Raw genomic sequence first — 17,633 nt, forward strand, 5'->3', positions numbered from 1 at the left:
TCTTATAGCCCCATGGCTATGGCAGAGGCCACTTATATGGTATTCCCCCCATTGTTGGTGAGAAACGAGACTCTGACTCCATGACACGGTGACCTCCTGGCTGTGATTATGTGTTTCCTCTAGTCCAGCTGAAATTGATGCATTTTTACCGCGTCCTGCTGACGACGGTATTCTTGGAAAAGCCACAAGAAATTAAATCATGTATCTGCCTTTGAATATTCCATTTAATTATTGGCGATCTGATCTCATATTTCAGTTTGTGTAGAAAGAGAAATCCAGAAAGATTTAATAAGTTGCCATCAGGCGCATCGTGGCTGGGCACAGATAAGATGAGCAGAGGCTTTCACAGTCATGGTTATGAAAACAGACACGGCTAGATACACATTATTAATAGTGCGGAAAATAGTTCCCTAGAACAGCAGGAATGCGTCTGTACTGTGCCACATTTATCAGGACTGTGCCACGAAGTGACGGCATCCGATATTCCATGCAGATTGGGTTGTAAAGCAGCTAGAAGATCAGTTCTATCCTGCCCTCCTTCCTTCCATCCTGTCTAGTGATTAAATCCATATCCTAGAGTATACATATATATATTGGGGCCTGTTAGACGTTTCCCTGTAAATGCCTATAGAGTGTGATACATCACCGCCTTCTGTTGATGGTGAATGCTATCACATGTACCTCCTATGAATGACTAGTTATGTGCACAATGTTGTTCAAGACGACTTGTCACTTGCTTTAAAAATTTGAGTTAAATACCTCGTAGAAATCCCCGAGCCCCTCTGATTCTGCTGCTCTTCTCGGTTTTGCGCTGGGTCACTCCGTTGCAGAAATATTGACATTTGTTGCTTTTGAAGTGTAGTATGTGAAATCTCTGATTTGTTGTTCAATTTGCTATTTCTTCCATTTTCTCTTGGGGCATGTGCCATAATTCCAGACTCTGCCAACCACAGCTCAGCAGCTGATCTTGCAGTCTCACACACGAACGTAAATTCTAGTTCACCATTGACGTTCACTCCATCTATTTGGAGCTCGGACATGGCTCTGCCACAGCCCAAATAAACGATGAGCGAAGAAATAATCCAGTTTCACAAATAGATTCTTATTTATTTACATGGAATCCATACTCAGGATTTAAGTCACGTTGACAGGAGACCTAGCGTTGGTGTCACCCTCACATCTACGCGTTTCGCGTGAACACATGTGCTTAATCATGATGCATTAGAAAGGCCACACGTACTATTATATAGAGTCTTGTTCCGCTGCTGCCATATATAGTAATATATACTATCATGAGTGTTCACCTGAAACACATAGATGCGAGCATTACAGCAACACTAGATTACCTGTCATCACGACTTTTATGCCCTCTGTATGGATTCCTTGTAAATAAAAAATAGTCTATTCGTGGAGCTTGCTATTCGTGATCACTGCGTTGAGAAGCACGTGATGGTGTCTCCGCGGTGTTGGATGTTTTGATCTCCCCGAGGTCATTCATCCTTAGGTTCATAGCCTTTCACCAGGCACTGCTCCTAATAGCCAGTTTCCTACTCCACACTGATGAGGGCACATACCCCGAAACAGCTGTCTGTGGATGGATACCATGTTTTGGCATAGGTGGTTTACCTTTATTGGATGCTGCCCTTCCCGTGGTTGTTCCTTCCCGGTGAAAGACCTGGCTATTCATTGCTTGCGTTGAGAAACACGTGATGGTGTCTCTGCGGCTTTTCTACATGCATTTGCATATTTCCCATAAGGGATGGGGGCAGTGTTCTGGATCACTGCGTTGAGAAACACGTGATGGTGTCTCCGCAGTGTTGGATGTTTTGATCTCCCCAAGGTCATTCATCCTTATGAGAATACAACAAAGACACATTTCACATCTCATATTCCAGCCCCATCACCATCTATTCCCAACCTGCACAAACTCCTCATCCTGCTGATACCCCAGTACTGAGCCGCTGCTGCCATATGTGTCCCTATTACTGCACCTGATACCCCAATACTGAGCCGCTGCTGCCGTATGTGTCCCTATTACTGCACCTGATACCCCAATACTGAGCCGCTGCTGCCGTATGTGTCCCTATTACTGCACCTGATACCCCAATACTGAGCCGCTGCTGCCCTATGTGACCCTATTACTGCACCTGATACCCCAATACTGAGCCGCTGCTGCCGTATGTGTCCCTATTACTGCCCCTGATACCCCAATACTGAGCCGCTGCTGCCGTATGTGTGCCTATTACTGCACCTGATACCCCAATACTGAGCCGCTGCTGCCGTATGTGTCCCTATTACATTACTGCCCCTGATACCCCAATACTGAGCCGCTGCTGCCCTATGTGACCCTATTACTGCACCTAATACCCCAATACTGAGCCACTGCTGCCGTGTGTGTCCCTATTACTGCACCTGATACCCCAATGCTGAGCCGCTGCTGCCATGTGACCCCATTACTGCCCCTGATACCCCAATTCTGAGCTGCTGCTGCCGTGTGTGTCCATATTACTGCACCTGATACCCCAATACTGAGCCGCTGCTGCCCTATGTGACCCTATTACTGCACCTGATACCCCAATACTGAGCCGCTGCTGCCGTATGTGTCCCTATTACTGCACCTGATACCCCAATATTGAGCCGCTGCTGCCCTATGTGACCCTATTACTGCACCTGATACCCCAATACTGAGCCGCTGCTGCCGTATGTGTCCCTATTACTGCCCCTGATACCCCAATACTGAGCCGCTGCTGCCGTATGTGACCTTTTTACTGCACCTGATACCCCAATACTGAGCCGCTGCTGCCGTATGTGTCCCTATTACTGCCCCTGATACCCCAATACTGAGCCGCTGCTGCCGTATGTGTACCTATTACTGCCCCTGATACCCCAATACTGAGCCGCTGCTGCCGTATGTGTCCCTATTACTGCCCCTGCTGTGTGGTTCTGTGTGCCCTCTAAATTCTAAGGCACCCCTCTATAATATAGCAATGCCAGGTGCAAGTGCCCTAGAAAACAGTGCCCATATTTTGCCCCATGGAAAGTAATATTGTCCTGTGTGCCCCTTTGATAGTCACAGTAACCTGAGTTCCACTATAACAATAAGTGCCCACTTTACATTTAATAATGTCCTGAGTCTGCTTCCTGTACAGCTCCCCTATACACAGCATTATGCTCTCTTATACACAGTATAATGCCCCCTTAGTAGCCTCGTAACTGATGGCTCCAACACTGTAATACCCACACTGTATGATGCCCCTCTAGATAGCCTCCATATAGTATAATGCACCAGATCGTCCTCAATATAGTATAATGCACCAGATAGTCCTCAATATAGTATAATGCACCACCCATAGGCAGACTCTATAGCACAAGGCAGCACCCATAGGCAGACTCTGTAGTATAAGGCAGCACCCCATAGGCAGACCCCATAGTATAAAGAAGCACTGCAGGCAGACTCTGTTGTATAAAGCAGCAACCCTATAGGCAGACCCAGTGCTATAAGGCAGCACCCCTATAGGCAGACCCTGTAGTATAAGGCAGCACCTATATAGGCAGACCCTGTAGTATAAGGCAGACCCCCCATAGGCAGACTCTGTAATATAATGCAGACCCCCCTATAGGCAGACCCTGTAGTATTATGCAGACCCCCCCCATAGGCAGATTCTATACTATAAGGCAGTACCCCTTAAAAAAATAAATAAATACTCACCTCGCTTCTTCCTGGTTCCTGCGCTGCTCTGAGCTCCTGCTCGGCGCCGGCCAGTGATTCATCGCGCCCCCTGTCAGTGTCGCCGACGTCAAGACGCTGACAGGGGGATGATGGGGAAAGGAGCGCAGCGCTCTTTCCCTCATCATTGCGGTCAGCTGTATCGGCTAAATGCCGGTACAGCTGACCCTGCGATGAAAGGCAGGGGGCCCACTGCGGGCACCAGGCTCCTCCGCCTACTCAGGGGCCCCATAGCGGCAGAGCAGGGAGATCGATTCTCCCTGCTGTGCCGCAGAAGGCAACTGTATACAGTTACAGTAGCATAGCTCCGGGTGGGCCCCCTCAGAGCACCAGGCCCCGGGCGGACGCACCCTCTGCCCCCTGGTAGCTACGCTACTGAATGTAAGTATTTCTGCAATGGAGTCATGGAGAGCAAAATGGGAAAAAATGACAGAATCAGGGGAGCTCAGGGATTTTTATAATATATTTGACCCAATTTTTTGGAGCAAGTGACAGGTCCATTTTAAACGGTTTAGTTTCCTCTTGCTGTTCCATCATTGATAAACCATGTCTGTGTCTATGTATTATTTCCAGGTTTATCTAGAACGACTGTTAACCTACGCGGAAATAGACATTTGTCCAGCAAACTGGAAAAGGATTGTACTAGGAGCAATATTACTTGCCTCTAAGGTTTGGGATGACCAAGCGGTGTGGAATGTGGACTATTGTCAGATCCTGAAAGACATTACCGTGGAAGACATGTAAGTCAATGATCCTTTACGTTAAAGGTGCACCAGATTTCTCCCCATAAATGAGCACTGATCTTCTGTGTACAAGTCGCTGCTCCTGTGATGACCCGTCCTGATACAAACTGAAGACAGAGCAATTGTGGATTCGATCCTTCTGTTCCCTTACAGCATGCATATTGTTGGCAGCACATCTGCTATGTACTCAGGGCGATGAGCTGCCGACAATGATGATCTAATGACACACATGTACAACCCAATCAGCCAGTGATCAAGAATTTTGCCCATTCATCCCTTGATCTGTAGTATATTTACATAGGGAGGCTCGTTTCCAATCATTGCCCTATCCACCTTAGATGTTCCGCATGTTTTTCCACCCAAAATGGGGCCTATTATTGGGGAACCTTCACGTTTTTCATTGAAAACTTGGAAAAAGATGTAAGATCAATGTGCTTTAATTCTCATTTCTGCCCCGTTGGCCTATTTTAGACCCCCATTTTTTTCTTAGTTCTGGGACCTGCACTTCCAAGTCCCTTTCTGATACAAGTAGAGGGCTTCTCTCTGCTTCCTGTCCTGGTAATGTGATGCAGGCTGGCTGTCTGGCTCATTTAAACAGCTAAGCCATCCCCCTTATCCATCAAGGCTGATTAAAAAAAAACCAAGGTGGCTGGCTTCTCTGATAAACTATGCCAGATAAGCAACCTCCTTCATACATGTCTACGAAACAGAGAAGTAGGAAGCAGAAAGATTCCAGGACCAAGAAAGGGGATCTGAATTAAAGTACATTAGTTTTATAATTTTACATTTTGACCAACAAACCAAACCACTTTTTATCATGCTGACATCACCTGTAGAAAGTATTATTGTTAGAAATAAGTAATTGAGTTTAACTTCATGGCGCATCTAGTTCAATGAACGGGACTCCATTTGTGAGCGTAGATTGTTGAAGTTGCCCGGCTGTCTCTGTAATTGGGTCTCAAAAAGCTTCTTTAAGACGGTCCTAAACATTAGATAGTTCTCGGCTAAATGATCATTTGGCCAACGGCTGTTTCTCCTAACTCCCTGTACACAGAAAGACTCGACCGAGCACTCCTACATTCTGTAGGAGAGACTCCGCTCCTTACCAAATAAAAGGATCAAGCCTTTAAATTCCAGCAGCCGGATCCTTCTTTCCCCCCTACTTCATCTGTTGACATAGTCAGGATGGATTGCCTATCCCACGGAAACGAGCCGGCTTTTATCTAATGTGTATGGAGGACTTCAATCCGTCTTGTCTCATACAATGTTTATTCCCCTTTCTACTTCTTATTAGGAACGAGCTGGAGCGCCAGTTTCTAGAGTTGCTGCAGTTCAACATTAACGTTCCTTCCAGTGTCTATGCCAAGTATTATTTTGACCTGCGCTCACTGGCGGAAGGTAACAACCTCAGTTTTCCGCTGGAACCCCTCAGCCGGGACCGCGCCTGTAAATTAGAGGTAAATTCATTTTCTTTTAGAATTTTTTTTTTATTTTCATGATTAGAAAAATGCATATACAGTGCTCTTAATAAATGAGTACACTCCTTTGCAAAGTAAAATTTTAAATAAAAGAACTCCCATCACAGCTTTTATCTTAATATATTGTACTGTGTGCTTACAATTGCTCATTTTGCATTTCTACCCAATTCATTCTTTTTTCCATTAGGTCTTCAGCATAACGTGATTAAAAACAGACTAGCTGAATCCTTCTAAGCTCTACAGTGGCATGTAAAAAGTTTGAGCACCCCTAGTCTAAATTACTGTTGCTGTGAAAAGTTAAGCAAGTTGAAATGATCTCTAAAAGGTCTAAAGTTAAAGAGGACACATACATATATATATATATTACATTTAAACAAAATCACAGCTTGTAAACGCCTTTTGTAGACTGCCAAAATATTTTCAGTTCTTGTTTAATTGATTTTCATCCATTCTTCCTTGGAAAATTCTTCCAGTTCTGTGAGATTACTGGGTCGTCTTGCATGCACTGCTATTTTGAGGTCTAGTGACAGATTTTCAATGATGTTCGGATCAGGGGACTGAACTGTAAAACCTTCAGCTTGCATTTTCATTCAGGTAGTCTATTATGGATTTTGATGTGTGTAGGATCATTATCCATTACTAGGAGCCATTCTCTTTTCAACTTCAGCTTTTTTTTTTTTTACAGACAGTGTTATGTGCGCATTTAGAATTTGTTAGCATTTCATTGAATCCATTCTTCCCTTTATCCATGAAGTGCTTCCCGTGCCCTTGGCTGCAACACAACCCCAAAGCATGACTGATCCACCCCCATGTTTAATGGTCTTCTGAAATTCTGTGCCCTTTTTGTCCACGCATACCTTTTGATCATTGTGGCCATAGAGTTTTATTTTAACCTCACCGGTCCACAGGACTTGTTTCTAAAATGCTTCAGGCTGTTTAGATGTTCTTTTGCATACATCTGACTCAGAATTTTATGGTGAGGACGTAGGAGAGGTTTTCTTCTGATGACTTACCTGAACAAATAAAGCCTTCATGGGTCTCTGAATAGTAGAACAATGTACCACAACTGCAGAGTCTGCTAAATCTTTCTGAAGGTCTTTTGCAATCGAGAGGGGGTTCTGATTTGCCTCTCTAGCAATTCTACCAGCAGCTTTCACTGCCATTTTTCTTAGTCTTGCAGACCTTATCTTGACCTCCACTGTTCCTGGTAACTGCCATTTTTTGTATTATATTTCAAACTGTGGAAAGGGCAACTTGAAACCGCTTTGCTATCTTCTTATAGCCTTTTCCTGCTTTGTGGGCCTCCACCATTTTCATTTTAAGAGTGCTAGGCAACTGCTTAGAAGAACCTGTGGCTGCTGTATTTTGGCACAAGGTTAGAGGACACTGTGTTTTTATAAAACTTGGAAATTTGATTCACCTGGCCTATCCTAACAATGAGAACAAGCTATAACCCTAACAGGCTAATTAAGGTATGAAACCTTATTTGAGCACATAAATTTCAAAGGATGCTCAAACTTTAGCATCAGACCATTTTCCTTTTTGTAATTTTTAAAATGTAAAAGATGACACTATATATTTTGTTGCTTAAAATACAAAAGAAAAGTGTCATCTTTTTAACTGTAGGCCATTTAGAGATCAATTCATCTTCAACTTGCTTAACTGTTTACAACAACAGTTATTTTGACCAGGGGTGCCCAAACTTTTAAATGCCACTGTTTATAGAACCAGAAAGTCAATTTTCTCTGCCCAAGTCATGAGTCACTGCAAAAGTATATGGCAGGGGTGAGGAGCGGAGCAGCTGGGTCAGGAGTTGAAGAGGGGAAGATTTAAGTAGGGAAAAGGGAAGAATTTACTGGGTAGAAAGGCAAGAAGAGCAATTGTAAGTGCACAGTGCTATATAATATGATCACTGCAATACATTAAGATGACAAAAATGTTGATGGAAGTGCTTCTTTAATATCTCACTAAACACAAAAACAGTTTCCAAAATTTTGACAAGATTGAGTTTTATAGAACATTTTTTTAACCCATAACATGAAAGTAAGGCTGATAATAACTTTCACTACAAAATCTTCAGTTTTACTCAAATTAGTTGATGCAATAAATAAATGCACCCCACATCAAAACTACTACATCTAGTATTCTGTAGGATCTCCATGATTTTTAAGGACCGCACCAAGTCTTCTAGGCACAGAATGAACAAGTTGGTGACATCTTACAAGATCTATCATTTTCCAATATTAATGAACGACGTCTTTTAGAGCCTGAAATCTGGATGGAGAGTGATGGCAACTTGTATTTCCAGACTTCCCACAGGACGAAAAGAAAAAAAAAAAAACACATCAAAGATGCTAAATGTGAACAACCCTTTGGACCTCCTTCAGACATCCGTTTCCACATGTAATCTAGAAAAAATATATATACTGACCAGGATCTCAATTATATTATCATATTTTCTTATCCTTAAAATTATAAACTTTATTAATTGAACCTATAATTGGTTCACACCACAAAAATGGACCATATAGTACACAAAAAATACACTGTGCTCACATACAAACACTGAATTAAAAATGGGGTGTACTAGACATCCCTAGTGAGCACTAGACTCACACCTGCCTGGCTGTGGGGGTTGGCACCCTACAGGGAAACGTTGTGGCGCCCCCACTCCTCGGCGGCTGTTCCTGAAGGCCCTGTAAAGCCCTATATCCACTAAGGAACATCCACTGCCCACAGCCTAGGAACCCACTGCGGGCAATACAGAGATATACCTACACTAAGGGAGTACTAGATCCCCACAAATAAAAACAAATGTATAGAACACAAAGGGCAAAAGATAATTGGCGTATTGGCAAGGGAGTTATCTTTGGACACAGTTCTCTACCGGTTAATCCTGTTTATTACAGGTGAACCTATTGTGATATATCTTCAAACGATTAGAGTATGCAGATATAGTCTCATAAGCGAATAACACAATATGATCACTTAGCTCCCATAGTTCGCCAGTTGCCCATAACCACACAGCGCCTCTACGTGTTTCGCCCCATCTGGGCTCCTCAGGAGGCTAGATTCATAGATGCAATGTGTCCTGATGCGGTGCAGTAGCTGTCTAACTCTGATACCTCCCGCTTTTTAAATCCACCGCCAGATCGAGGTCCCGGAATATGTCCAACCCCCTCACCTGTTCACTTCCGGTGAGAGGTACACTCCTCCGCATGACGGCGCATGTCCCCATTTCGGCCGCACATGCTGGGTCATCACCTAGACAACCTCATATCCGATGTGTCGGTACCCTTCCTGGCGCCCAATGTCCGGAGCTATAGCTATTTCCGGATCAGTGCGTACCTCGGCATATATTGTCACTGCGCATGCTCCAGTCTCCTGGTTCCTGATGTAAAGACTAGCGGCAATCACCGCGCCTGCGTGCGCTTCCCGGAGGGTTCTGTGCCTGCGCCCCGCTTATACTCGGTGTCATGGAAACATCAATGCATACCCCTGTCCTCTCTCAATTGGATATCACAGGGGCAGCGAAGGATTCTGCGCATATATACCTCTAGCGTATGGTGTCATAAGGATGTCAATATACATCATTGTCCCCTCCTGATCAAATACCACATGGAGAACAAACCAAGTTTCCCTCTTGTCTTAGTCTGTATAGCGGACGCTCAAATGTCAGAGTATGATAATCAACGCACCGCCGCGATATATTAGCGCAAGCGCTTTGGGCATTTGGTCCGCGGACAGGTTATTCCGTCCGAAGGCATGTATTAAATGGCAGACGGGACAGCGCTCTCCCGATCCAGTACCACATGGATAATAAACCAATTTCCCCCTTGTCTTAGTCCACATAACGGACACTCAAATGTCAAAATACATGTACCCATTATAGTCTTTGGGGCTGTTCACGTCAGTTTTTTATTTTTTTGGCAGACTGAATATTCTCAAAAATTAAAAAAAAAATAGAGTTCTGTCCATTTTTGATCCAAGTCATAGATCAAGCTTGTACATTCAAATCAAATAGGTCTGTAAAAATAAAATGAATAGCGCAAGGATGTATCCACAGGTAACCCAAGTGCTATCCATTTATTACTGTTTAATGGGTAGGAAAAGCTTATGACATTTTTTTTTTCGGCAAACGTCTAATTTTTTTTTGTGTATGGGAAAAAAAATGGATGTCTAAATGAGGCCTTATAGAGATCTCCGTGGGACTATAACAGAAAACAAAATCTTCCATGATTTTTTTAAAGGTTTTTTTCCCCTGAAACTAAAGTTAATGTTTTATCTAGAAGAGATTTATGCAAAAGAAAATAAAATCAAAGTCACCAATTGTAACACATGTGAGTCTCAAACCATGAGGATTGGAAATGTATTTACCATGAACTCCATGATGAAAAATGTCCAACTTTGATATAGTATTGGGGCTTCTTTTCTTCGAACTCATCATTGTTATCCCTCTGTTACTCCTGTTGAAAGCATTGATGAGGGGAGTGCTTGATTTGCCTATACTTTGCCAGGAGGAACAGTAGAGGAAAAAAATGCTCCAGAATTGTAATTTTACGATTAATAATATGTCCTGATGCACGGATGCTTTTGTTGTTCTCTCTTTCCTTTAGGCCATTTCCCGCTTGTGTGAGGATAAGTACAAGGACTTCCGAAAATTGGCCAAGAGGCGTTCTGCAAGTACTGATAACCTAACTGTCGTACGATGGTCTCCCGCCATTATATCCTAACGGCGGCTCCTATCCAGACGCCTCTGTCTCATGCACTGTTCTGTCCGAATATTGTTGTCCTTCGTCTTGGGGAAATAAGACATTGTATTATTATTATTATTATTTTTATTTGTTTTTTTATTCTGAAGAGTCGACAAGCCTCCCTTACAGTGCCTCCCTGTCACAAAGATGGGACACATCCGTCACTTTCCGGAGACATTTAAGCCATTTCACAGCTTCAACCTTCTCTCAAGCATTCAGACCACCATTCTGAAATTGATAAAGATGAAGAAAATAGGAAAAATCCCACAAATAACAGAATCCATGTAATCTATTTGGAAAAATCCATAAACTGGCAATTTTTTGTTCTTGATTTATTTATCAGAAAAATCAGTGTTTTTACCTAAAAATATATAATATTTTTTTTTCGTAACGCTGTGTTCTGTTCACTTATCGAAAATACACAGGAGCTACGGGCAGGGGTGAGCAAAGCAAATGCAATGACATAGCTATACAAGGGGGAATTTATAAGGGAACAGTTAATGGGGAATCGTCAACGGAAGCCATCTTTAAATATAAGGCTGGCCAAACCGAGGACCATAAATAACTGCTGGTTGACTACATAGAAGCCATTTAATAGCCTTTTTAGACAGATCGCACTTCCGTGTGCATGGAACGATTGTTAACATGGTGGTTTTGTGCACATAGAATATCATTGTTCTCGGCAGCACATTTCCCGTTTACACAGGATTATGTGCTGCCGAGAACGATGATTTTTATTGATTGGCAGCCTGCTTGGACAGGAAGATTATCTGTTCTAGGAGCACTAGTTTATATATCGGACAGAGTAAATGCACCCGTAAAGTCATTTGTTCCAGATTTACATCTCTGGAGCCTGCCGGCCAATATTCTTGGGTGCTTTAGACTCTGGCCAACATGTAGGCCTCACCTTAAATAATGTATGACCCAAAAAATACCTGCTCGTAGAACAGCGTGGAAATAGCATCCTTTGTGGCCTACCGCTTGTCTCTTCCGGGGTGAGTCAACCATTGCTCTCCTCTATTGGGGGGCCTTTTGTACTTAAAGGGGTTGTCCACTTTTGGGGACATTTTTTTCTGGATACCTAAGTGCATGTATTTGGGAGTAAAATTCATATTCACAGCTGGGTTTCATTGAAAAAGTTTTGCTTTTTCTTTTTTTTTCCCTGGACATTCAACTTTGATGTGGTCATAAATCAGCTAAGAGAAGGTCAGGAAGCTGCAAGAGTCGCAAACTCTCTTGTCCTATTGTCAGAAGGAGCTCACTTATGGATTCTCAGTTCTCTTATTCTGCGGCCAGCCAGAGAAAATACAAAACAGAGGTCATAAACGACAATCCCCAAATACATGCATTTAAGGGGAAAAAAATAAAATGTTCTCTAAGTCCACCCCTGTATGGGAGGCAAGTCTTCCCCCGTTGAGAACACATGCACGCTGAAGACACCCCAGGGTATTGGAACCATTTTGAAGTGACTTTATATTTTTATCGTGGCAGCAACTTGTCAAATCTGAAGTCACTCGCTCATCTACCGTAATCCGTTATCTACATTATTTACAACATTTCATTATGAAGGGGCTGTCCAGCTGATCAATAACATTGCCACCATGTAATAACAAAAGAATCAATCCTCTCCCTTGCAGATCCTCCACGGTGCCCTTCCTGCTTCCTACCCAAAATGCATGCTCAGCCAATCAGTGAGGTGGGTCACCACTGCAGTCAGGGATTGGCTGAGAACAGGATCGGTAAATAGAGACCGGGTAAGCCTCATAATGAGAGCTGCAGGGGATTGGTGAGGGTGAGAGTCACTACTTGTCTCATTTTATACCACGCTGAGCCTTTATTATATTTTTATTGGCTGCACATCCCTTTTAATTATTTCTTTAAAAAAAATTAATTTTTGCAGATGCTTTTGATTTTCTCATTTCGCACTTTTTAGTAAAGTATTAAAGCAAATATAAACCAAATTAATTGTAACTACTTAAGATTAACACCCAAGGGCCCTTGTGCCAGAACAGTACATGGGCCCGCAGCAGTCAAATCCTACATCATAATGCCCCCGTTTGTGTCTGTGATGGAAGCAGCTTGTTGCTTTGGAGGTGGAAGTGGCCCCTCTTACCACCAAGCACCGAGAGGTTCCACCAATGGTCTGTCCGCCCCTGCCGTATCCGCCTTCCAACACGGTCTACATCTATAGTAGAACTCTTCTATGTAAACAGTTGAGTTGCTTTGTGTCTACCTGACATTTCTAATCTCACGCTGGTCCTGACTTACGATCTGTAGTAAAGTCCAGAGCTCCTTTCAGAATTCTGCAGGCTTCAGAGCTGAAATCTCCCAGCATTCCTTGTTGGGTCAAAGTCTACGGTATTGATTTCTATGGGGTTCGGGTACAAATCTGGTACCCGTATCGATCTTTGGACTAAAGTTCGGAGTAATATTGAAAAAGTAAGATGTTCCACCACAATCTTGGATCCAGCTAGGCTGTCAGAGACGTGGTGTGTCGGACAACAAACTTATTGTATTCCAATAATAATCACCCAAAGTTGTGAAGGGAGCACTGCCCTGTAATACAGGTTGTAACTCTGAATTAGTACAAGAGAAGTAATGCAAGGTATAAAATTAATCGGCTTTTTATGTGGATTACATGTGTGCGTACACTGCAAAATGGTGCTCAAAAGGGATCATACCCTTTAAAGGGAACCTGTCACCCCCAAAATCGATGGTGAGGTAAGCTCACCGGCATCAGGGGCTTATCTACAGCATTCTGTAATGCTGTAGATAACCCCCGATGTATCCTGAAAGATGAGAAAAAGAGGTTAGATTATACTCACCCAGGGGCGGTCCCGGTCCGATGGGCGTCGCGGTCCGGTCAAATGGGTGTCCCAGGTCCGCTTCGGTGCCTCCTATCTTCATTCCATGACGTCCTCTTCTGGTCTTCACGCCGCGGCTCCGGCGCAGGCGTACTTTGTCTGTCCTGTTGAGGGCAGAGCAAAGTACTGCAGTACGCAGGTGCTGGGCCTCTCTGAACTTTCCGGCGCCTGCGCACTGCAGGAATGAAGATGGGAGGCGCTGTACCGGACCTGAGACGCCCATCGGAGCGGGACCGCCCCTGGGTGAGTATAATCTAACCTCTCTTTCTCCTCTTTCAGGTAACATCGGCGGCTTATCTACAGCATTACAGAATGCTGCAGATAAACCCCTGATGACGGTGAGCTAACCTCACCATCGATTTTGGGGTGACAGGTTCCCTTTAAGGAGGACATATCACCAGCTCCAGAGTGGCCATTGTTTGCTCTTATTTTATTCCCACTGCTTCAGTTTTTATTTTGGCTTTTAGTTTTTTTTAACCATAAGGTTCCAGAGATATGGGTGCTACTTTTTTTGTCATTACAAAGGGGTGTGGTTCACAGGGTAATTATGCAGAGCAGCTTAAAGGCACACCCCCGAGGAACCCTTTGAGCAACACCCCCTTACTAAAGACCATAAAAATGAGCCCTGAATAAAAAGGCCTATATTTCTGGAACCGTAGGTCGCGTTTGAAAAACCCCCACAAAAGATTGAATACTCATGGGAATAAAATAAAAGTACAACCTGTCCACTTTTGATGTGGTGACAGGTTTGTTTTTAGTAAATCCATCCTTACACTTCACAGGATTTCTTATCTTTTCAGCCATCTAAAAAGATAAGTCAGAGAGAAGCACCTTCGACTCCACTGTATTTAAAGAGCTGGGTCGGGTATTCCGTCTGACCGCCAATAGCCCATAAATGTATATATTGCAAAATGAGATAGAACTGTTATTTAAAGGGGTTGTCTGGCTATATTTTAAGTGCTACCCTAATATAGAATTTGGAGTTAAAGATGTATTCTCATCTCAGACATTTATGACATACCACATGGGTATTTCATAGATGTCTGATAGGTTTTCGGTCCCACCTTTTCGGAGGTGCACCGATCTCCAGAATTGGGTTTCTCTGACCTCCATCTCACTGGGGGTCTAAAAATACCAGAACAAGCCTTACTTACAACAGTTCTATTTTATTTTATTTATATTTATTATTACGTTGATTTTGCTAATTGTCTATGGATTTGAAATCATGAAAACAATTTAATTCTGTGAATATTATAAAATTTTGTTTTCCTTTTTCTTTTTTTTTCTCATGGATTTGTGAGGCACCCCTGTAATACACTTTCTTGCCTCTAGAGGGGGCAACACACAAATACTGCATACATAGTCACTAAAAAGTCATTTCATATCATAGTGCTGAACCAAAAGTGCATTGGGAAATTGTGGATCATTCCTGAGGTTATAAATATATATATACATATATACTATTTATATTGTGGATGTGCTATGCGTGTGTCTGTACGAGCGGGAGAGCGTGTGCAATATTTAGTAGGTTCCTTTATTTTTGCCTGCACTTGGAAAATTCTGTGAAATATTTTTTATTTTTTTTTGCTATTTTTGGCTCTAGTTTTCGAAAATGTTCTTTCTGTGAAGACATGAGGTCATCGTAAATATAATAGCCATTGCTGTATGTTTTTAAACAGGAGCAAAATGTCTATTTTTCAATACTTTTATTCTGTACATTATTTTATGTCCATTCCTTTGCAAGGCAACTGGGTCCAATTTGGAAGCAATATTTCAGAGCTGTATGTGTTTACCTTTATCGCGGCATAAATCGGTTTGTACATTGTATATACTTATATATATTGCAAAAAGTGGGAAAAAAATCCAGCTAGTGACCTTCTTTACTCACAGTATTTAAACACGGCAGAGGTTACATTGTTGGGCTCATGGTGATGAATTGCTTTTACTTAACTTTTTTCTATAAATTATTTAAAAAAAATAAATAAAAAAAAAAAAAAAATTAAGCTTCTAGATATGCTCAATGTGATTCACGCCGCCCTTGTTTGGCGACCAGTCTGGCCCTCCGTGCCTGCCAGTCTTCACTTCCGATTCTGGCCGCCTCTTTATAGTTTATTAAGCCCACCATACATATTGGATGACTATCTGCTGAATGATGTCTCAGATGTTCGTTTGGCCACTAGCTATCCCGGCCCGCTCTTCTATACTCAGGAGCGCTTGGCTTAGTGCTCCTGTGTTCTCTATAAGAGACCCGCTGCCAGACATATCTGGCAGGGATTTATCTCTCGGAGTTCAAAAGGATCGATAGTCCAAAATCTGACATGCAAGATCCTTAACTTAACTTCCCCCTGACAAGGAATTGTCTGGAGCCCTCATACATATTAGACTTTCGGCCAAACCCATGAATGTCGGGGGGCTCCTAGAACTTACTAAGCGCAATAGACAAAGAGGGGGTGGGATCAAAGATGCCAGGAGCAGAATTGAATTCTGACAGCCATAGGAGGCCGTTCTGAACTCCGGACCAGGGCAGCACAAATCGATTTGCTGATCCCTGAAATGTTCCCATGCCACTGTAGTTTTACAATTTTATGTACATATATATATATTTAATTTCCTAATTTTTTGTTGTTGGTATAACTATATTACATAGTATAAAATGTATTATACCCTTAAAATCCCACTTTTTCAGCAGCCACTCAAAGGCGCTTGCCTTTTATGCTAATTATTGCTTAGCTTCATTGGCCCAAAGGCGCTATGTGATCATGGCCATGACGCTTCTACAGTGGAGTGGTCTGAGCAAACATATGGTGGTTCTCCGCCCAACAGACCGGGAGGTGCTATAATTGGCATATGGCGTATGCTTTTGAATGGTGATTGGGGTGGCAATCATTGGATAAAGTAGCCTCCACGATATCAGAATATTACGGCTGTCTCATAGATGCTTTTTCTTAAAATGATCTCTCTTTTGACAGATTCCCTTTAAAATGTGTTTGTATGGCAGTGGAAATTTCTATCTATGAACCTGTCAATGTCGGGAAGAACTGAGCAGATTTATGTTTCATTTAGTGGAAAAGATTCCATATAACTGGAAATATATTCAGCCGAGCAGTTTAATGATTGACAGCGACGTGATCATTTGAATATATCTGTCAGTCACGTAATACACTTAGTATAGAAACCATATGGACTCTAAATTTGACAGTCATTAATTCTGCTTTGTAAGGCTACTGCGGTATTCACACTTTTTCTATATGTTATATTTCCCCATTAAAGGGAACCTGTCACCCCCAAAATCGATGGTGAGGTAAGCTCACCGTCATCAGGGGCTTATCTACAGCATTCTGTAATGCTGTAGATAAGCCGCCGATGTATCCTGAAAGATGAGAAAAAGACTTTAGATTATACTCACCCAGGGGCGGTCCTGCTCTGATGGGCGTCTCAGGTCCGGTACAGCGCCTCCCATCTTCATTCCATGACGTCCTCTTCTGGTCTTCACTCTGCGGCTCCGGCGCAGGCTTACTTTGTCTGCCCTGTTGAGGGCAGAGCAAAGTACTGCAGTGCGCAAGCGCCAGAAAGGTCAGAGAGGCCCGGTGCCTGCGCACTGCAGTACTTTGCTCTGCCCTCAGGGCAGACAAGGTACGCCGGAGCCGCGGCGCGAAGACCAGAAGAGGATGTCATGGAATGAAGATAGGAGGCGCCGGAGCGGACCTGAGACACCCATTTGACCGAACCGCAGCGGGACCGCCCCTGGGTGAGTATAATCTAACGTCTTTTTCTCCTCTTTCAGGTAACATCGGGGGCTTATCTACAGCATTACAGAATGCTGTAGATAAGCCCCTGATGACGGTGAGCTTACTTCACCATCGATTTTGGGGGTGACAGGTTCCCTTTAATTTAAAGTGTCCGGCTCTGCTATTTGAGAAAAAATTACTCATTTATTAAATATCCATATTTGGATTTTGAAACTGTGTTTTGAAATTTATAGTTTCCATATTATAAATTGGCAAAATTTTGTAGTACCTTGGTCCGGCCTCCACCTCATTACTCCATGGTGGTTGGATAGGGCAGTG

At 43.0% G+C, this 17,633-nt stretch overlaps 1 protein-coding gene across 2 annotated transcripts in view; it reads left to right on the forward strand.

Moving 5' to 3' along the window:
- The window catches only part of CCNY (cyclin Y), a 140,921-nt gene extending 129,831 nt beyond the window's left edge, over positions 1 to 11,090 (forward strand). Inside the window, exons 8-10 of one of the 2 annotated variants that reach the window (XM_077268532.1) lie at positions 4,301 to 4,467; positions 5,765 to 5,927; positions 10,565 to 11,090. In XM_077268532.1, the coding sequence (XP_077124647.1) occupies positions 4,301 to 4,467; positions 5,765 to 5,927; positions 10,565 to 10,681 (447 nt within the window). In that variant the 3' untranslated portion in view covers positions 10,682 to 11,090. The remainder of the gene's footprint in view (positions 1 to 4,300; positions 4,468 to 5,764; positions 5,928 to 10,564) is intronic. The other variant, XM_077268533.1, reaches the window with a different exon arrangement.
- The last annotated feature ends 6,543 nt before the right edge of the window (positions 11,091 to 17,633 follow it).

Source organism: Ranitomeya variabilis, chromosome 6 (genome assembly GCF_051348905.1).
Source record: "Ranitomeya variabilis isolate aRanVar5 chromosome 6, aRanVar5.hap1, whole genome shotgun sequence".
Lineage (NCBI taxonomy): Eukaryota > Metazoa > Chordata > Amphibia > Anura > Dendrobatidae > Ranitomeya > Ranitomeya variabilis.